General features: G+C 46.7%; 2 protein-coding genes across 2 annotated transcripts in view; both read right to left on the bottom strand.

The window, feature by feature from the left end:
• Nucleotides 1-15337: 15337 nt before the first annotated feature.
• Nucleotides 15338-20165, bottom strand: PIM1 (Pim-1 proto-oncogene, serine/threonine kinase). The gene is made up of 6 exons (XM_030870864.2): nucleotides 19682-20165; nucleotides 19468-19574; nucleotides 19327-19377; nucleotides 18867-19233; nucleotides 17144-17320; nucleotides 15338-16380 (listed from the first exon to the last, which is right to left on the bottom strand). Exons 1-6 carry the CDS (start codon nucleotides 19761-19763, stop codon nucleotides 16223-16225), a joined length of 942 nt encoding a protein of 313 aa, XP_030726724.1. The 5' UTR covers nucleotides 19764-20165; the 3' UTR covers nucleotides 15338-16222.
• LOC115860865 (lupus La protein homolog) overlaps nucleotides 19843-21872 on the bottom strand; it is an 86159-nt gene continuing 84129 nt past the window's right edge. The window contains 1 exon segment of the mRNA XM_060308662.2: nucleotides 19843-20257. Within this exon segment, the coding sequence (XP_060164645.2) occupies nucleotides 19843-20257 (415 nt within the window).

Here is a 21872-nt window from a genome sequence, read left to right as displayed (position 1 = left end):
ATACATATTCACTCACATTCACATGCCTCACTTTCAGAGGAACATGAATCAGCACTCAAGTCAACCTTCGCCTCAGCTGTTAGCTCAGCACCTGTGGCCTTTCTTAACACAAAAAGCAATGGCCAGCCCACAGCTGCGGCCACTGCCTTATTGTCTAACTTCTTTTTCCCCACTGTAATGGCAGCCAATGTCTCCACAACAGCCTTAGGGGTGTCTATGAGTTCTTTGTGCTCTCTTGGGGGCCCCCATTCATCAAGGACAGCCACCCCAGAAGTTCCCCTGCAACTTTGGGGATCACTCCTGCAACTTTCAGCCCCACATGTTAGTGGACAGCCCCCGCAAATTTCCATTCCCCATCCTTATGTCCCAACATCTCGTGCTCACAGGAGTTTCCTTGGTCTCCTGGCTGCTCCACCAATTGCTGGGCTGCACCCCACAGATCCGCAAAGCCTGTACTTGCCCAGATTCAAGACTGAAGAAAGAGCCCAGAGTCAGCGACAGAGCCATCAATGGTTTAATGCAGGGGTCCCTAGCCCCTGGGCTGCGGACCAGTACGGTCTGCGGCCTGTTAGGAACCGGGCTGCACAGCAGGACGTGAGCGTCAGGCGAGGGAGCGCAGCTTCATCTGCGGCTCCGCATCGCTCCCCGTGGCTGGCATTACCGCCTGAACCCTCCCCACACCCACCCAGAACGTGGAAAAATTGTCTTCCACGAAACCGGTCCCTGGTGCCAAAAAGGTTGGGGACCGCTGGTTTAGCGGATGGGGGAGCTTACACATCTGAAGCAAGGTCCTGGAGCAACTCCCCGCCATGTGCAGCAGACGGTGAGGGGGCAGGACATGGCGGCAGTCTTTGCTCCCCTGGAGAGGGGGAGGTTACCAGGTGTAGGGGAAATTGACATCACGTTGGCTCATCAGTTACCAGGGAAACTCTCAGAGGAGCACGCCCCTCACCGCCCCTTTGACAAGCTATCATGGTGGAGATGTTCTGATCTAAAGGTTAGAACAATCACTAGCTGGGGTAGGGGCAAGTATATAGGAAGGTCAGTCATGTGAGTAGGGTGTAATATATATATATATGTGTGTATATATATATATATGTATATATCTCAAATGGAATATTACTTAGCCATAAAAAGAGAATTATTGTCATTTGCAACAACATGGATGAATCTAGAGGGTATCATACTAAGTGAAATAAGTCAGAGTAAAACAAACACTATTGATACTTGATCTCACTTATATGTGGATTCTAAAAAAACAAAACAAACCCTTAGATGCAGAGAACAAACGGGTGGTTGTCAGAAAGTAGAGAGGTAGAGATGTGGGTGAAATAGGTGGAGATTAAGAGGTATAAATCTCCAGTTATATAATTACTAAGTCATGGGGATATAATATACAACATAGGGAATGTGGTCAGTAATATTGTAATAACTTTAGGGGCAGATGGTAACTAGACTAATTGTGGTGATCATTTCATAATGTATGTAAACGTCAAATCATTATGTAGTACACCTGAAACTATCATAATATTGTATGTCAACTATATTTCAATCAAAAAAAGAAAAAGAAAGCTATTAGAGCTAGTTACTCCTACCTCCTCCTACGAGTCCTAGTGCAGATAAGTAACGCAGATGTCCATTAGCACACCTGAAATCCCACACCAATGTGGCTTTCCACGGGCAGGGTGAGAAAACTAGAGGCCCACAATTAACTTCTTATAAGCGAATATCTATGTCCCTTTTTAAAGTGTAATTTTCCTAATATCATAATAAAATCCCCCCCCAAAAAAAGAACATTAATTACAATATGGGATAATAAGGAGTTCAGAGATATCACAGAGGGGTGGCTCAACTATGCAGGTGACTAATGGATAAGAAAAGACTTCTTGGGACTTCCCTGGTGAAGACTCTGTACTTCCACTTCAGAGGGCACAGGTTTGATCCCTGGTCAGGGAACTAAGATCCAGCATGACTCGCGGTGCTGCCAAAAAAAAAGGACTTCACACAAGTTAGGCTTTGAACAATAAAGATGATTTGCCATGCTGATAGTTTGGAGGGGGCGGTGAGGGAAGCAAGAGTGGGCAGAAGGCATCCCAAGACAAGGAGGTGGGGGACACAATGGTGTGTCCGAGGAGGTGGGAGCTCAGCTGGATTGCCACAGCCCTGGTGGGCAGCAGCCAGAAAGGAGGCTGCAGAGTGAGCGGCAGTCATGTCTTGAAGAGGCCACCATACTGTGCCCAGGAGTTTGCACTTTGCTCTGGGGATGTGTTTTTCAAAATGAGGGTTGTAATTCATTCAAGTACGGTGAAGTGAATGTAGTAGGACAAGACCAGTATTTTTAAAAATAAAAAGGAAATTAAATGTAGAATAAAATAGAGAAAAATGATACTCTCTGTATTAAGAGCAAGTACCAGGAATTTCCTGGCAACCCAGGGGTTATGTCTCTGCGCTCGCACTGCCGAGGGCCCTGGTTCAATCCCTGGTCAGGGAACTAAGATCTTGCAAGCCGTGCAGCGGGGCCAAAAAAAAAAAAAGTAAGCACCATTTTGTGAAGATGGTGTTTGAGTTTTATATATTATGGCAGATACTACAAGTTTTCCATCAATCCATGCTCTTCTTCATTTTAATATTCAGATCCCCAAGTGTTGGCACGTGGCCACCCAGCAGGAGTCTACATTGTCCAGCCTCTTTTGCCGTCAGATGTGGCCATGTGCCTAAGTGCTGGCCAGTGCAGTGTGAGCAGCCATGGTGTGTGCCACTTCTGGGTCCTGCTCCTGAAGGAATGGTATGCAGTCCTTTGTGTCTTTCCCTTTTCCACTGGCTGGGATACAGACTTGATGGTAGGAACTAGAACAGTCACTTTGGGCCCAGAGCTGAAAGCTGTGGTTTGAGTGTTAAAGCCTTGAAAAGCAGACTATAAAAGAGAAGTCAAGTTATGTAAAAGATAATTTCTGTCTTAGTTAAGGGACACTTAGGTTTCTGTTACAGTATCTCAAACCAATCCCTAATACACAGATGTATGTGTATGTGTGTATGTACATATGTGTTCATATATGGATATATGTTCACACACACACACATCAGGCCACATATAAATTATATAAGGATTGTGGTTTAAAAAAATAGAGAAACTGCCTGCCCTTAAAATATATTTGAAGCAAGTGAGCAATTTGATCAGATTTGTGTTCCCAAGCTGAAAGGAATCTTATGGATCACTTCGGCCAGTTAGTCCTTCTTCTTATGGATGGGAAACTGAGGTCCATACAGGTTAGGTAACTGACTCAGGGTCCTAAGCAGCAAGAGCTGGTCCTTGACCCCTGACCTCTGATTCAGGACTGGGCCCTTTCTGTGTCGCCAGGTGACAAAGATTTATCTTGCTCTCCCTTTCAATCCTCAAACGCTGTTCTGTGTCATATTGTTCCCCTAGATTTCTAATTAATTCGATTCAATTCAGCAAATATTTATTGTAAACCTAGTGCATACTAAGTTGCAAAGACATAGGAAGGACCTTCATAAAAAGTTCCTTAACTGGTATCATAAATAGATACATAAATAGATCTGCGTTTAGGCACGGATCAGTATCTGTACATACATTTCCTAACTCTGGGCCCTGAGATGGCATAGAAGCAGTGACACCCCAGGAGCAACTGAGCACATCTAGAACCCAGATTTGGTTTTTAAATACCATTCTTCCATAAAAGGAACCAAGGTTCCTTAGAGAAGTGGTTGATTCTGGGCTAGGGAGGCAAAACACAAGACGAGCATAGGGCATCTTGTTGTGACAGGAAGTAGGAGAGTGCTCAGAGAAAGTTGGGAGCTCTTCGAAAGGACACAGGAACCAACCTGAAAGCTCTTCCAATGGCCAAAGCTGGAATAGTTTGTGCAAGACAATAGGTAACCATAGTTTTGGATTTTCTAACCCATAGAATAAAATAAATAACCATGACTCCATACTGATATAAATAACTCATTGCATAAAAAAAAGACTTCTTTAGGGCTTCCCTGGTGGTGCAGTGGTTAAGTATCTTCCTGCCAATGTAGGGGACATGGGTTTGATCCCTGGTCTGGGAAGATCCCACATGCTGCGAAGCAACTAAGCTCATGCGCCACAACTACTGAGCCTGTGCTCTAGAGCCCGCGAACCACAACCACTGAGTCCCCAAGCCACAACTACTAAAGCCCACATGCCTAGAGCCCGTGCTCTGCAACAAGAGAAGCCACTGCAATGAGAAGACCGTGCACTGCAACAAAGAGTAGCCCCCGCTCACTGCAACTAGAGAAAAGCCCACACACAGCAACGAAGATCCAATGCAGCCAAAAATAAATAAATAAAATTAATTAATTAATTATTTTTAAAAAAGCCTTCCTTAACTGAGTATCTAGATGACTAGAAATTTGAAGATGTCAAAACTGAGTGGCAGTTGAGTAGGCTTGAATAATTACATTTTGTGGTAACTGAAACTAAAACCCACTTGGAGTGGACAGACAGAAGGTTAAAGACTTAGTTCTTGTCTTGTCTCTGCCACTCAACATCTATAAAATGAGGATAAGACCATCTACCTTGCTGACCTCATGATTCTCCAAAGAAATAAAGTATATGAAAGAAAGGTTAAATGCAAAAATAAATACATAAACAAATGAAAACAAAAACTCCTTAATCACCAAGGACTTCAACCATCCATATCATGATAAAATCAATCTTTATTATCTGTGGATCCTGTATTTGTCAATTTGCCTTCTCGCTAAAACTTATTTGTGATCCACAGATCAATATTCACAGTGCTTTCATGGTAATTTTAGATGTATGCAAATTGTCAAAACATTTGTCACCCACCATGCATGACTTGCCCAACACTGCCAGCTAAGGTGGGGTAAGGTGATACTGCCTTCATGTTTCAGCTATCATACTGTAAACAAGTGTCCTTTTGTGGTAAATTTAGTGCCATGCTTTTGGCATTTTTGTGCTTATTGTTGGTGACTCTGCTGTTTAAAACTGCCCCCATGTGCTAGATAAGCTTCCCTCAGGCATGAATTATAGGACTGTTGGCCATGAGTTTAATGTGAATGGATCAATAATATATATTAAATAACACGAAGCACACCTGAAATGTTTGTGCCCAAAGGCTCACAGGAACCTAACCCTGTATTTCCCCTAAGAGTAGTGATTCACTATTCACTAATTCAGTGTTTGCAGCAACTTTATAGAACACAGCTACTGTGAATGACAAAAACTGACAGTATTTAGTAGCACCTTCTATGTACCTGGCCCACCCTATACTTTCTTTTTTTTTTTAATTAATTAATTTATTTTTTGGCTGTGTTGGTTTGTCGTTGCTGCGTGCGGGCTTTCTCTAGTTGCGGCGAGCGGGGCTACTCTTCATTGCAGTGCGCAGTCTTCTCATTGTCGTGGCTTCTCTTGTTGTGGAGCATGGGCTCTAGGCACGCGGGCTTCAGTAGTTGTGGCACATGGGCTCAGTATTGTGGCTCGCGGGCTCTAGAGTGCAGGCTCAGTAGTTGTGGCACACGGGCTTAGTTGCTCCGTGGCATGTGGGATCTTCCCAGACCAGGGATCGAACCCATGTCCCCTGCATTGGCAGGCGGATTCTTAGCCACTGCGCCACCAGGGAAGTCCCGCCTCCCTATACTTTCTTTGACATAATCTCAAATATTCCTGACAGCATCCTAGAAAAAAGGTTTTTGTTTTAGGCTTCTGCCCGTCATCCAAGTGCTGAAGTTGGCTGGCTCTTCTGTTATTTTCTTACCCCTGACAGATGTCTAATTAGCTGGGTACTTTGTAGTCACATTTTTTTTTTCAAGTAGGCCAGTAATCTTTCTTGATTACTATATTCAGTCCTTGCCAATTGGAGAGAGAAAATATTTACTGAGGTGACAAACACTTGAATTTATTTTTTCAAAAATTTCCTGCAACTTCTTATTAAGAAAGACTTCAAACTGAAAGAAAGGTTGAAAAAAATAGTAAAACGAATACCCATAAACCTTTTGAAGACTTGTTAAATGGGAAAGTGATCAGTTTCATGTAGAGTTAGAGAGTGGAACTAGGACCAAGGAAGGAAAGGTAGCATAAGACAAACTTCAGCTTGAAACAAGGAAGAATTTTCTCTCTTGCAAGGAGGATGGACTCAGCTAAGGTAGAATGAATGCCTACAGACAGGGGTATGGTGGAGCTGATCGCTGTACTGGGTAGGAGGGAGGTCTAGACAACAGGTCAAGCTGTCTATGAGTCCACAATCCACTGCTTTTTCTGAGTTCTAGGATTGCCACAGTATTGTTTTCATAGTGGTTGTATAGTATTTCGGCTACCTCATGTGTTAACTCAGCATTTGAGGGCAGATCTGAGAGACCAACCTCCATTTGTAATGTGGTTTCTCTGAAAAGATGTGTTGAATTTCAAACAAGTGATAAACAAACTTTTGAAACATGACCCTATGGAAGCTGGAGAATTGTTGTTCTTCTTTTGACTTGTCCTTAAACTCCTTGAAGCATCCCAGCTGCCCTTCTAACGCTACTGTTCTGGGATTTGGGGACTCTTGTGTTTGCCTTATTAAATTATAATTTCCTAAACTTCAGATTCCAACATGGATTTGACCAGACAGGAAGGAAGAAGACCTGAGATCTGGCCCTGCTGAGTCAGATTCTCCTGGCTCAGCTCCATGATTTTGTCTGAAGTATATGCCTAGGGTGGCAGATAATCTTGCCCCACTAAGAACCTGCCATGACATCTTCAGCCAACATTCTCTTCTCTTCATTCTCTCCTTATGTGGCTATTTGTATCTGTACAACGTAGACAACATATTTTTGGTGTGTATTTTATTGTGTAACCACAATATATTTTGACATTTTATTATGTATCTTCTTGTCTGTTCTCCAGTTGTTCTGTGTGCCTTACTCTCACCTTTTCATAAGATTGTAAACTTTGACCTTACATCTGCCCCTAATATATTCATCTTTTAGGGTCTCTGTAAAACCAAGGGCAGCAGCAGTGTGGTGTGTAAGGTGGGACCATAAATTTGGAGTCAGATAAACTTAGGATTCTACTCTGCCATTTACAGTCAGCCCTCCGTCTCCACGGGTTTCACATCCGAGGATTCAACCAAATGCAGATAGAAAATATTCGGGAAGAAAATAAATTCCATAAAATTCCAAAAAGCAAAACTTGAATTTGCTGCACTGGTAACTATTTATATAGCATTTACATTGTATTTACAACTATTTACATAGCATTTGCATCATATTAAGTGTTAAAAGTAATCTAGAGATGATTTAAAGTATATGGGAGGATATGTGTAGGTTACATGCAAATACCATGCTGTTTTCTATAAGGGACTTGAGCATCTGACTATACTAGCCATGTGACCTTGGTAAATTATTTAACTTCCAAGTCTTGGTTTTCTTATCTCTAAAAGGGAAATGATTACGCACTTGTAAAGTGTCTGTCACATGCTAGGCACCCAATAAATGGTCATGCTCAAAAATGACATGCTGTATGACACCATTTAAATGAAATTCTAGAACAGGCAAAACTAATCTATAGTGACAGAAACTAGATCAGTGGTTGCCTAGGGCTGGTGGGGGTGGGTTGGGTAATCAAGGAAAAAGGCCAAGGGAACTTTTGTGGGGGTGGAAATATTCTATGTTGATTGTGGTAGTGTTTATATGGGCGTGTACGTTTGTCAAAACACATGGAACAGTGCACTTAAAATAGGTGCGAGTTAGTATATGTAAATGATCCCTGGATAAAGTTGGTTTCAAAAAGAATGTTCATTCCCTTCCTCTCTCCATCAATGAAAATGTGTTAGATTAAGGCATACATTCCAGGGCCAAATATACATTTTATCTTTTATTTTAGATTATTCATATTACCGTATAATTTCCCCCATGAATCGGTATAAGTAAATGAGACTCGGCTTGATAACAAATTTCACTTTTTAACTGACTTGTATTATAAAATTGGAGAGATGTGTCATGAGGGGCGTGAGAGGGCAGACACTGGTCTCCAAGATACAATGAAATATACTTAAAGACACCATACATTTACAAAAAATCACTCACTTAAGGGGAAAATATTTTTCTGGTGAAATAGTAAAAGCTTGTCATAAAATAAAATGATAGTGATGAGGGCTTGGATGAATGGAGTGGCATGAGGGAGCTCTTTACTTTTGCTTACTCTGCATGTATCCCCTCCCCACAACCACATGACCCTCTTCCCATAATAGCTCCTCCTTCCATCCAAAGGGGAAGGGTGCATACCAGATGTCTCTTAAGGAATTTCCTTGGAATCTGCTCCCAAAACTCTTTTGCTTCTTTTTCACTGGGCAGAACTTTGTCATGTGTCCACAGCTAGCTGCAAGGGAATCTGAGGGAGTTAGTCTTTATTCTTAAGAAAGGCCATATGACTAGCTAAAAAATCAGAGGTTCTATGACCAAGGAAAGAAAAGAGTAATAGATGTTGACATAGGCAACAATTCATCTTTGCCCAAAGCCATATCAGGTAACAGAATATTTCATATATAATGGCAGAAAATTACAAACTACCAAAATTAATAATGTACACCCATACTGTAGCCGTATCAAAATGGTTATGTTTGTCCATAGTTCTTGAAATGGAAGCACTTCGATAGTACATTGTTAAGTGGGGGAATAACAGGTTACCAAAAATATGAGCTCTGTTCTATAAAATTATATATAGATAATATGTGTGTACATATAAATATATACATATTTAAATATAAATATGGATGTATTTCTCTCTGGAGTGGTAGAATTACATCATATAGCTTTAATTCACTTCATACCATTATTTTTACTAAAAAGCTTGTATCATTTTTATAAGCAAAAAAAATTCTTTTCACTTACAAAATATGTGGGCATTTGTGTCTCCAAGGAACTTCATGAGCGGAGCTGAGAGGTGAGCAGTGGCAGGGTGGAATTCAGGGGTTGGGAAGGTCTCCATCATTTTCCTGCAGGCACTCAAGTGATATTCAGTTCCTGGGTTCCTGGGAGCCCCTGGGCAGTGGTATCTAGGAGGCTATTGATCCCCAGGCCTGAAATCAGGAGACAGGTCTATGCAGGAGTTGTGGCAATCACCATGAAGAAGACGGTCCGTGAAGCCAGGGGAGGAAGCACAATACAGCGGCGACCATGCTGGGCGTTTTCCCTTGGCCTCCAGAGCTATTCCCCACCCTTCTCCAGCTTGCTCTGTGCCTGGAAAGGCTGACCTATGTGGACTGCCTCACACCTGACTCCCTGCCTTCTGGCTTTCAGCTGGGTTCAGTCCATGGGAGGCCCTGGTAGGAGATCAGAGGATGGGAAGAGAGAAGCACGGGTATTTCTGTCTCACTCCCTCCATGCAGCGTTAGCACAGGGTGACTGCTTCTCTCGAATGAAGGTTACAGCTCACATCAGGCAGGGTTCCTCCTCCAGCCCTCAGGCCTGAGCGAGGAAGTGCTCCCACTGCTGCTAGCCCCAGGGTACAGCACTGCCCCATGTGGTTTCCCAGCACCTGCCCCACACCTTTGTAAATAGTTCTTTTTCACACTCTTCCCTGCATTACCCAATCTGAGTGTGCCATCTGTTTCCTGCCAGGATCCTGGCCAACACAGAGGGCTTGGGGGTGAGGAAGGGAAAGAACACCCAAGTTTAAAGGGCAAGGAGAGGGAGAGGAAATGGGGCCTAATCGACAGAGGAGTGAAAGGCAAATCAGGAGTTATGAAACCAGTGGGCGGCCAACAGTTTTATGAAGATTGCAAGGTTAAATAAGGATGAGATCTCAAAGGTATATTGGGATTGGCCATCTGGAGGAGGAGCTGGGAAGAGGAAGAAAGAGAATTGGGTGGGTGGTTCTGGGAAGAGGGATCTGAGTTGAAGATCGAGAAGAAGGTAAGAGGTGAAGAGAGGTGAGAGAAGGGAGTGGGGCAGAGGAGAGAACCAGGGCAAAGGTAGGAAAAGAGGCAGCAGGCCATGGGGTGAAGAAATGTGACTCTTTAGTCCAGGTGGGGAAGCAGGTAGTACCTCCAAGAATGAGTGTGGGGACTTCCCTGGTGGCGCAGTGGATAAGAATCCGCCTGCCAATGCAGGGGACACGGGTTCGAGCCCTGGTCCGGGAAGATCCCACATGCCGTGGAGCAACTAAGCCCGTGAGCCACAACTACTGAGCCTGCGCTCTAGAGCCCGTGAGCCACAACTACTGAAGCCCACGCGCCGCATCTGCTGAAGCCTGCGTGCCTAGAGCCTGTGCTCCGCAACAAGAGAAGCCACAGCAGTGAGAAGCCCATGCACTGCAATGAAGAGTAGGCCCCACTCGCTGTAACTAGAGAAAGCCCGCGTGCAGCAGGGAAGACCCAGCACAGCCAAAAATAAAAAAATAAGAAAATAAAAAAATTTTAATTAAAATAAAGAATGAGTGTGTATGTACCGAGGCACAACACATACTTACACATATACAACACCCACACCTGCACGTGCTATACTCTACATTCACATGAACACACACACACGCAAATACGTATACACCACCATGCTTCACCACGCACACCAAAGATACACATAGTTGCACACATACACACACCTCACCATATCATCATCCCTGCACCATTCACAACAGTCACAGCTGTAACTGCCAGATCCATAGATCCCACTGGACCCCAGGCAACGTCGGATCTTTGCTTTGCTGTGACATTTGTCTATTTGCTGGCATCACGTTAAACCCCGAGAAAAGCCTGATTCTGCCCACTCACGCATGAAAAAGGAGTTCTCAGCGTTTACAGCGTGGTGCCCGGTGTACCGTAGATGCTGCGTGGATAAATCTGGAATGGCTCCACAGTCCCTGGCTCTTACCCTGGGGTATGGGGCAAGGGCTATGCCTGGCTGTATGTGCTGACCTCCTAAGTAACTTACTCAGGGGGACCCTAAAGACTGGCCTCCAACGACCACAACCCAAATGCCTGTCCATACGATGGAATATTCTAGAGTGAAAATGAAACACGTGCTAAAACATGCATGAATCCTTATAACATAATGTTGAGTAAAAAGAGCAAGTTGCAGATCACTACATACCTGCCTGATAATCTTTTTATAAAGTTCAAGAACAACGGAAACGAAACACTACATAATTTAGGAACACATGGCTATGAAATAAAAACTTTTTTTAAGAAATGTAAAAGAATGCTAAGCACAACATTCAGGACAGCAGGTTATGTCTGGGAGAGGCAAGGAATGGACTAAGAAAGGATCATATAGGTAGATGGATGTTATTGCTGATGTCTGCTTCTTGAATGGGATTCACCACCCAGTATAATATAACAGCAGGCCAGGCTCGAACCAAGGATGAGACTATATCATGAACCAAGGATTATGATTAACCCAGTTCTGTACATCAGATGTCTTGTTACAGTAAATAAAAATAAAGACTGTCCTCTCAGCTTGACCCTAGTTCTGCTTATTTTTGCACTTCCTCCCACAGCGATGCTGAGGGGTCACTGCAACCTTGCTCTTGGCAATCGGAGTTACTAGTGCAAGGCTGGGCAGGAAATGAACTGGGGATGAGGCCATATCTGCTTTAACACTGTTCTCGATGGGTCCTTTGTGGTAAGGGTTTCCAAGAACCAGCAGAGCAGTTGAAGGAGCTGAGTAACATTTACAAGAAATGTGTGCCTGCCCCACCCCCTAACCACCCCGCCCCATCCCCTCTCTCCTCCCTTTACCGCCTCCAACTCTTCCTCCCCACCGAGGCCCAAGTGAAGGGTAGCTCACAAGAGCCAGTAATGAATATTTCCATGGAACAAAACTGTTTACCTGACTCTCTGGAGTCTGGGGAAGAACTGCCCTGACGTCCACCCAGATTCTGGGCCCTGAAGGAAACTTGAGATGACTAATCTACACAAACATTTATTAAATAGCAGTATAGCAGAGTGGTAGTGAGCATGGACCACCTGGGTCCAAATTCTAACCTGGCCACTTCTTAGGTATGTGACTTTTGACACAGTACTTACTGCTCTGCACCTCAGTTTTCCCCACCTGCAAAATGGGGATAAATAATAGTATCTCCCTCATGGAGAGTTGTTGTAAGACTAAGACATGCAAAGCATGCAGAACAGTGCTGGGCACATGGTAGGTACTGAATGAGTGTTAGCTATTATCGCCAAGTGTTATAAAAGGTGCAGATGAATCAATGAGACCATGCTCTAGTGCAGGAATTTGCAAACTTTTTTCTGTAAAGGGCCAGATAGTAAATATTTTTGGCTTTGCTGGCCATAAGGTCTTTGTCACAACTACTCAACTCTGCCATTGCAGTACGAAAGCAGTCATAAACAATTCGTAAACAGATGCGCTTTATTTATTAATGCTGACAATTAAATTTCACATAATCTTTACCTCTTATGAAATATTATTCCTCACTCAGTCTGTTTTCAACCATTTAAAATGTTAAACCAAGTCTTAGCTTACAGGCCGTGCAAAACCAGGAAGCGTGCCAGACTCGGTCAGCAGATTGTGGTTTGCCCCTCCCTGGTCTAATGGGGGGAAAAACATTAGCCCCTCTGGATTTCTTTGCTTTACCTGTATGTTCTGTGCCTCACTTCACAGGTGAACAAACTGACATTCCCTCTTCAAAGTCCAGTTGAAATGCTGCCTCCTCTTTGAAGCCTTCCCAGATCACCTCAGCCAAGGGCAGTCATAACTCCATCTGCTGCCTCCTTTGTGATAAGCACACATTTATTCATTACTTTTAAAATTTTATCATGAAATATTTAAGACAAACCAAAAGCTATAAAGTATAATGCAGACACTCCCCTGGCTGTCCAGTGGTTAAGACTCCACGCTTCCACTGCAGGGGGCACGAGTTCGATCCCTGGTGGGGGAACTAAGATCCCACATGCAGCGAGGCGTGGACCAAAATAAAAAAAAAGTATAATGCAAAAACCTTAGTCCTCACCATCTGGTTTATGAAATAAAGCATTGCCCAAACAGTTGAAGGCCCCTATGCAGATACCCCTCCCTAAATCACAACCTCCCTTCCTCTTCCCCAGAGGAAACAGTCACCATCCTGACTCTGGGAATTTATTGCCGTGTACTTCTTTCTTAGTACTTTTACTACATATAGAAGCATCCCTAAGCAGGAGGTAATATTTGTTTGCATGTATGTACAGCCATTATTTAACTGGATTTTCTTAATAATCCACTCAATGAATATCTCTATTTAGAGATTCGTCTCAGAGGGTGTTATAAGGCCCAAGGGATCCAGTTAAGTAATGGTGGTAAAATCCAAGGCTGATTCCCAAGTCACGCTCTTAACCATTGCTCCCCTCTATATTCCTGTGGCCACACAGTCATGTTTGTTATCTGACCCCCTTTCCACACTAGATTTTAAACTGCCCAATAGAAGAGACTGTGACCTTTCACCCCTCCTATACAACCCCTAATATCTGGCACCCAGTATCTTGGCACTTACTATCTTGCACTCTTCTTCAAAGAGACACCATCTTCTATCATCCCTAGCAGTCTCAATAGAGGATGGGGAAACTGCCAGAAACTCACTTCAAGGGAAAGAAGAGTGGGGCTTTGATAGATTTCAACACATTTAGAGCAACTTTTAAGCCAACTGTCAACTTTACTGTAAAGGATGAGGCATGCAATCCTCATACTCCAAGAGATTGGGAAGAGCAAGGAGGATAGAGAAAAGGGGAACTGAGAAAATCAGCCCCCCAGAACCGAGAAATTCTTCCTTCCTCTCCTACCGCCACATGGGAGCCGAGCTAGGGTTTGGGATCTAGTCCAAGCTTAAGGAGTGAGGAGTGACAATGAGTGAGCGGTATTGTGGCCTGGACCCTCAAACAACCTGACAAGACAGCATCTGGGCCAGTGTCCAAAGGGTGTGTGCATGCACTGAGGGGAGGGAGCAAGATGATGAGGAAGGAAGAATGTTGTAGGCTGCTATTGATGCTTCTAAAGAAACCAGAAACGAATATTTACGAATACTTGACATGCATTGACAGTGGTACTCACTCCACTGTTCTTTCAGGACGTAGTCAGGCCACGTGCACTAAGTGGATTCATGGGTTCTACCATCTAGTTTAAACTGAACTCTCACAAAATGAACAAGAGGCTTAAACAGATCCCTGCAAAGAAACCACGGACTAAAAATGCTAATTATCCCAGCACAAGCAGTAAGAAAATGGCCGGGCTAACATTTCACCTACTCCCAGTATAAGCTTTCTGTCAGGCACATTGGAGAGGAAAACTGCGTAAGTCAAAACAACGAATGCATTTCCACACGTCTGTTATCAATGACTAAACTCCACACTAAAGATGAAGGGAAATTTACACAGGTATATAGTTTCCCAGTAAACACTTATTAAGGGTACGTGCTCAAAATGTTTTACTAGTGGGAGAGACAATTGAAAAAATCCTCAACTGGTAGTTTAACAAAATTTTGGTATCTTCTACGTCAGCCTTGTCCAGTGGAACTTTCTGCAATGATGGAAATGCTCTATTGTTCCACAGCTATTAGTCACCAGTGGCCATTTCATGAATCTGACTAGCACTGGGAAATAGCCACATATGCCATATTAGCCCAGCTCTACTAGAATTTGCATTGGGAATAGAGGTTGGGATCGCATTGGGCCCCTCCAGCCAAATCTTGTCCACACAAGATTGGTTCATCTACCCTTTGGCCATACATTCATTTCAGAAAGGTGACTATCCCAGACGTCCTACTGAAGGAAACCAGATTCAGGCTGAAAATTCCCTTTTTCCTCCCAGGATAGATTTTGGCATTTACCAAGCGTTCAATTAACGCGCATTAGCATGCCTCTGCATGGACAACACTTAAGCCACAAATTAAGACAAAAGGTATTTTATTCAAAAAACGCCAAGTATAAAAAAAAAAAATAAGATCTCTTTTATTCCCCTGTACAGTATTTCACTCAGATAAAACCAGCAGGCTACATGCTGCTCAAAACACAGCCCCAGAGAGGATCCGGAAGGCACACCATCCAGAACTGCTTTTCATAAATCTATGCTATATACACAAGTCAGCAATGCCCCTCCCCCATCACCCACAGACCCCATGCCCACTCGGGTAAGCAGGCGAGGGGGCCCGCAGCAGTCAGGGAGCTGCAGCAGCTGTCCCGCCTGAGTCCCGTCACCCTATGAACAAACAGAGCAAGCGTTGCAGCCTTCCCCAAAAGGTCCCCAAGTCAGAGGAGGAAAGGAGAAAAGAAAACTATGGCGGCAGCTGTGGAAGCTTGGAGCAGGAAGGGAACCAAATAAATAAATAAATAAATAACATTGAACTCCAGGTTAGAATGCGCGTCTTTCCAAGAAAAAAAAAAACCCAAAACAAAACAAAAAAAAAACAGGTAAAATAATTTAAAGGCAAAATTAAAAAAGAATTAGATCAACTACAACCCTTTTGTACACTACCATGCCAACTGTACACACATTTACAGTTTTTCTGTTGATTTGCATTGTTTGTGCATTTGTGTGTGTGTGTGTGTGTGTGAGGTCTTGGCTTAGAAACAGTTAAGTAAAAACCAAAAAGGAAGACCAGTTCACTTGGGAGTTTTACTAAAGGAGGTGGAAAAAGGGCAGGTGGCTCAGCATTTGGCCCTGTAGCCTCTTCCATGGCACCTTTCATATGAAGGATGGGGGGAAGGGGTGGGGGAGAAAGAGAGGGAACCAAACCCAGGCAGATTTTTGGAGAAGCAGCAGGTAAAAGAGGCAAGTTCAAGTATTTCTCCCAGCACAGCCGGAGTCCCCACAGAAGGCACTCAGAAGAGTCGGAAGAGGTGACAGGGACTTAAAATGGTGCTAGTCCTATCCCACCCCAACCCGATTTCCCCCTACCCGACCCATCACGGCATTCAGCAGAACTCTTGATGAAGGGAACAGTTCCATGGCTGGATTCTGATCCACTCCCACCCCACCCGCCACCCCTGGGATTTTGCAAAGTCCAGCAATGCTGGACACCGATGAGAAGGAGAGCTTCTATGGGAGGAGTTGAAGCCTAGGACGGCTGGAGTGGAGTCTCTTCCTCCCTTTGGGAGGCAGCCTCCAGGGCCTGGGGTCTGGAATGAGTTGTAAATGTTGTTCCTGTATCAAGCACTGTCCTGCTCGGAGAGAAGTGTCACTGGTACTTGGGAAGCTGGAAACAGACACTTCCCCTCCCTTGAGCATCTGACAGAGAGGGGAGAACCTGCCCGAGAAGCTATTTGCTGGGCCCTGGCAACAGGCTGTGGAGATGGATCTCAGCAGTTTCCTGGGGCAGGAGGACATCTTGCATCCATGGATGGTTCTGGATTTCTTCAAAGGATGGCCGATCTGATGGTCTCAGGGCCAAGCACCATCTAATGAGATGTTGACACTCTAGAGAAAGCAAGATAGAGGTTATGAATGACTCAACTTGTTTTTGCAGTTCAAAGGTCTTCCCACTTTGCTTCCCAGGGGCCCACAAGTCAGGGATCCAACAGAGAGCCTGCCCTTTCTAGAATGCCTATTCTTCAATGAGAAGGTATTAACTAACACCTAGATGCTCCAGTATGCTTTCAGCTAAAAAACAGCTCCTCTCTTAAACCTGTAGTTTTCAAACTTCAATAGCTAGGGCCTTTCCCACGACGCCCACTCAACAGAAATAGGAAAGACGATGACAAAAGATTTTGATGAGACATCACTAAGTACGATGAGGTGATTCAATTCACCTACCGACTTACAAATATGAACACCACCCACGATGAGGTCACTGGAACCACAGTATTTAAGAGAGCCTGCCTGCCTTAAGGGAGAAGGTTCAAAGAGCCCTCAATTTTTCACTCCCTGGCAAAACAGCCAGGAGTTGAGGGATCAGGATCCTTTGGTACTTAAAAAAAAAACCTTTCAGTGAAACTAAATGGTCTTTTCTTAATATTCTCACACACGCTCTTCCTCTGACCCCCCACCAAGGCACCCTCAAATGCAAACCATTTGATTCCTGCAGACCAGCTCTCAAGTGTGAATCATCTGCCTAGAATTCTAAGGCGAGGGCCATGGTATCTCCTGGAGACTGAAGCTCTCCAAACTCAAAGACCATCCCTGAGGACTAACAGCCTCGTGATTCCTGCCTCTCCTCAATAAAGGGCTTCGCAGAAGTTACCTGAAGAGACCCTCTGCCTGAAGAAAACTTGGCCCCTGATGATCTCCTCATCGTGCTCAAAGGGAATATCTCCACAGACCATATCGTACAGCAGGATCCCCAGAGACCAGACGGCTGCCGACCTGCCATGGTAGCGATGGTAGCGGATCCACTCTGGAGGACTATACACTCGGGTCCCTGCAAGCCAGGAGAATAGGAAGGAAAACATACTTTTAGCAAAGATAAAACACAAAGCAACTGAGAGGTATGCTGAGTAACTCTTAAAAAAAAAAAAAAGCACCACCCTACTTCTCTCGGCAGCTGGGTGAACTCCATTCCCCCCGCCAGGACTAAAAGGAGTGGATGAGAAGCTTATGGCAGCTCTCCAACCCAAAGCATTACCCACTTCTCTACCAGCTCAGACCATGAACAGCTCCAAGAAACAAACAGGGCTGGCCGCAGACCCAAAGCCTGAGGCCTGTATGTGGTAGGACCACCCTCAATGAGAGGAGGGGATGAACATCTGCAAAATCAAGGGAGGTATCCCACAGACTATCCTTAAACTGCATTAAATGTCCTTGCCCAGGAGCTGGGTGAGAGTCTCATTTCAGATATGACCCAGGCAAGGACACTTGTACAGTATCCTAAGTCAGAGTGCCCTTTGAAAGGCCTTCCTCCCCACCCTCTGGATGTATGGGTAGACACCCACACCCCTTCCTCCCCACACTGGAAAGGTAGAGAGGCAGGGCTGGCTTCAGACCACGTGATTCCTGTTTACAAACTTTGAGTTGTAAAAAAAAAAAAAAAAAAAAGTGGGGCCATCCCGCTGGTGCTCACCAGGGGGCAGCAAAGACTGGAAGGAAAAAACATGGGAGGACCCGGCCAGCCATTAACTGTTAAATACAAAAAAATGCAGCCCAACCCAGCGTCCTCCAAGGGCAAATAAACACAAACCACAAGCCCCAGTCACAAGTTTTGAAAGGCTGTCGTTTGTTAGGTTAAGCCGCTCAGATGATGACCCACCCTCCCGTGCTTTGATCTCAAGCTCTCCCTTCTTTTCTGAAAGAACCCTCTCCAAGCCCCTCCCTAGGATAGGTTTTCATCCTCTCTGCGGAGACACCCAACTAATTTTCAAACCAGCAAGAGATCTTATTTCACAACATTCATTCCCGACTCCCTCACCCCACAACACCAAAAAAAAAAAAAAAACCCCAACAACAACAATGAATTATTTAGCGAAACTACTGTTTCTATTCCTTATTCGTCCCTAAATCAAAGGGGAGAAGAAAACCTGCAGCTCTAAAAACTACCTTACCGAAAACTAACTCCCTTATAAAAACAAAACAAAAATGACAAAACCGGCGTCAATTTTCATCTCTCCCGCTCTCTCCTCCCCCTTCCCCCCTCCCATCCTTTTACTGGCGGGGAAACTGGGTCAGACTTCAGAAATCTGGGCTACGGCCGGTTGCCCGCAACCTCTTATTCATCGGGAAAGCTTGGAACCCACTGAATTCCACTTAAAAAATAAAATCATGCCAGAAACATTACAGGTTCAGCTGGCTTGAAATCCCCGGCTTTCCTACGCTGGGAAGCTCTCCTTCGCCCCACCCCTGCTAGCATAGAGCCAAGCGGCCCGATGACCTTTACAAAGGGCCGGAGAGGAAAGCCTACCCAGGCCTCCAGGCCAGGCCGAGTCACCTGGGCAGTTCCCTCCCGGGCAACTCCGCCCCCAGGCCTGGCTCACCATCGAAGTCCGTGTAGACGGTGTCCTTGAGCAGCGCCCCCGACCCGAAGTCGATGAGCTTGAGCTCGCCGCGACTGAGGTCGATAAGGATGTTCTCGTCCTTGATGTCGCGGTGAAGCACCCCGCAGTTGTGGCAGTGCCGCACGGCCTCCAGCACCTGCCAGAAGAAGCTGCGGGCCAGCTCCTCCTGCAGGGCCCCCCTTTCCGTGATAAAGTCGAAGAGGTCTTGCACCGGCTCGGGCCTCTCCAGGATCAGGACGAAACTGTCGGGCCTCTCGAACCAGTCCAGGAGCCTAATGACGCCGGAGAAGCCCGAGCTCACCTTCTTCAGCAGAACCACTTCCATGGGCACTCGGGTGCCATTAGGCTGCAGAGGGGTGAGGGGGCTGCGTTAGGGCGGGAGTCGGAGGGTGCCCCTCACCCCACCCATCCTGGGGGTCGCCCCCTCCAGGGTACTCACCAGCTCTCCCCAGTCTGAAATGCGGTCCTTCTCCACGTGCTTGATGGCCACCTGGAAAGCCCCCCAGAGAGCGTTAGGTTCCCTCGCCCGGGCCAAACACACCCGTGCGCCCCCCGTCCGGACGGCGGGCCGCCCACTCACCGGCAAGTTGTCGGCGACACGGATGCCTGAGTAGACCGAGCCGAAGCCGCCGCTGCCCAGGAGCGGGCCCACCTGGTACTGTGACTCCAGGGGCTCCTTCTCCTTGCCTAGAAAAGAGGGAGTCACAGGGGACTCAGTGCCGGCCCGCGAGCCCCCAGCTCCTACCCTGGAGGTCCAGCCGCCACTCCATCCTCGGGTTGGGGGGGGCGCTCACCGGGCGCCAGCTTGGTGGCGTGCAGGTCGTTGCAGGGCGCGGCGCGCAGGTGGGCAAGAGAGTTGATTTTGGACAAGAGCATCCCAACCTCCAGGATGTCGGCGTAGGGACGGTGTCTGGAGGAGCTGCAGCAGGAGCTGGGGTTGTGCCGGTGGCTGTGCCTACGGCTGGGGCTGAGGCTGCGGGTGGCGTTGCGGCTGCGGCTGACGCGGAAGGCCGAGGGCGAGTCGGAGGACGACTGGGGGCGCTGCCGGGGGCTGGCGGCTGACGGACACGCCGGCGGGGTCAGGCAGCACTGAGGGCGGAGGGGTGGGCGGCTCGTGGGGCTTGTGCCGCAGCGCCGCGGCACAGGGAGCTTGTAGCTGCTGCTGCTGCTGCCGGTCCCGCCGCCGCCGCCACCGCCGCTGCCGCCAAGTCCTCTCGGGCCTCCTCCGCCACCGCGGCCGCTGCAGCAGACACCCGGCTCGCCCTGCCGCCAGGAGTAAAGGGGCGGAGCGCGCCGGCGGGTGGGGGGCGCGCGGGCGGGCGGGGATGGGGCGGGGCCTCTCCGGGAGGCCTAGGCGGGGAGCTGGGCTGCTGGACCGGAGGAGGGAGGAGAGGGGGTGGGGAAGCGGCGGGACAGGGCGACTCCCCTCCACCCCCGCCCCTCGCGCTCAGTCGCCGCGCCCCGGCCCCGCCCCCGCCGCCGCATCTCCAGCCAACCAGAAGCCGATTGATCTGCATAGCACGGCGCGCGACGCCCACGCCCCCGCCCAGCTCTTGCGGTCAGAATGGTCTCTACGCCGCCACGACGTGGCGGGAAGGAAAAGGCGCCAAAATGGAGGGGGAGGGGCGCGGGGCGTGCGGGTAGGCGGGAGCTGGGTGTCGAGCCGCTAGGGAGGAAGGATGGGGAGGGGCGTATCGATTCAAACCCAAACAATAACAAAGCCATCAAAGGCCGCCCGAGGCCGGCTCTGTAGCTCTCCATTTCTCGGGGTTTTTGGGTCAAGGGCTCGAGCTGGAGCATAACAAGTTGCGCAGAGACGACGGGCGTTGGTGTCTCAGGCCGGGCGGCCGGCGCGCCGGGGTGTGAGGGACTGTGTGTGTGGGGGGATGCCGACGAGGGTGGTCTTTATGTGTGACTCAGACGCAAGACCTCCAAGTCGGCTTGGGCGGGTTGACCACGCGCTGTGGGCTCGGGTTGGATCTCCCGGGGGTTGTGTGTTGGGAGCGCGTAGGGGGCGAAAGATCTGCAAGATATGAGTCACGGCGGCTTCACGGAGGGAGTGGAGGTGTCACAGGCCTGGAATAAAACGGGGAGAGCTCCGCTCACTCGGGGGAGGGGTCCAGATCGCGGTTGTCACAGCCGGTGAAAAGATCAGCCCCCAGATTCCCTAGCAGATTTTTATTTTTAAAATGCTGAAAGGTTCCAGTGAATCCTGATGCCTAAGAAGTGATGTGTGTCAGAGTGCCCTGTAAAGAGGAAATCACGAAGCAAATGTTAGTATTGTGATGCCAGATGCTGTCTCAGCCCCTTCTGTGAGGGCGGGAGAGAGAAGAAAATTCCTCATCTAAAGCGAGGGTGGGAGGGCGCGCTTGATTTAATCAGAGTTTTCACGTTGTATTCACCTTTTCATCAGCCTGTTATTACCAGTCAGGCAATACTAGCAATTATTGGCTGCCCCCGAGTCTTGACTCAAAGGAAATCCGCCCCCCTACCCCGCTTGGAAATAACATGGAAACTGACCAATTCGACTTTCATCCTTTGTCCTTTTAAACTTCTTGTAGAGTTGATAACGACGTGTGAAATGAGTAAATTAAAATTCTATGTAATCCATAAATTGAATTGTCAGGGCCTAAGTAATTGAAAGCTAACTACATCCTATTTTAATTTTTTTCAAGTTCCTGCCACTTAAAGGAAAAATGAGGAGATCCAAGGATCTGAATAGCTGCAGTCATTAATGAATTTAAATGTTTCATTAAAAGTTTTCTACAGCACTTGTTATATAAAAATGCCCAGATATTTCACAACTTAATTTATCTCATGAAATATTACATATTTTCTTTTTGTTTGTGTACTGTGGCCTAATTCATTCATTTTTGATGACTAGGAGAAAACCCAAGGGAACAAAAATTATTCCTTCTTTTACAGATAGGAAAATGAAACATAAATAGGATGATACAGGGTCATACGACAGCTAAGAGAGGAAGA

Source organism: Globicephala melas, chromosome 11 (genome assembly GCF_963455315.2).
Source record: "Globicephala melas chromosome 11, mGloMel1.2, whole genome shotgun sequence".
Taxonomy (NCBI): domain Eukaryota; kingdom Metazoa; phylum Chordata; class Mammalia; order Artiodactyla; family Delphinidae; genus Globicephala; species Globicephala melas.
The sequence above is the reverse complement of the archived record's forward strand: the minus strand, read 5'-3'. Positions and strand labels throughout refer to the sequence as shown.

Excerpts from the sequence above, each read along its gene's own strand:
- PIM1 (XM_030870864.2), bottom strand. The coding sequence starts at position 19,763 with ATGCTCTTGTCCAAAATCAACTCTCTTGCCCACCTGCGCGCCGCGCCC. Across the intron at positions 19,575-19,681 it reads CGCCACCAAGCTGGCGCCCG|GCAAGGAGAAGGAGCCCCTG; the intron begins GTGAGCGCCCCC and ends CCTCTTTTCTAG. Across the intron at positions 16,381-17,143 it reads CAGGCAGAGGGTCTCTTCAG|AGTGTCAACATCTCATTAGA; the intron begins GTAACTTCTGCG and ends TGCTTTCTCTAG.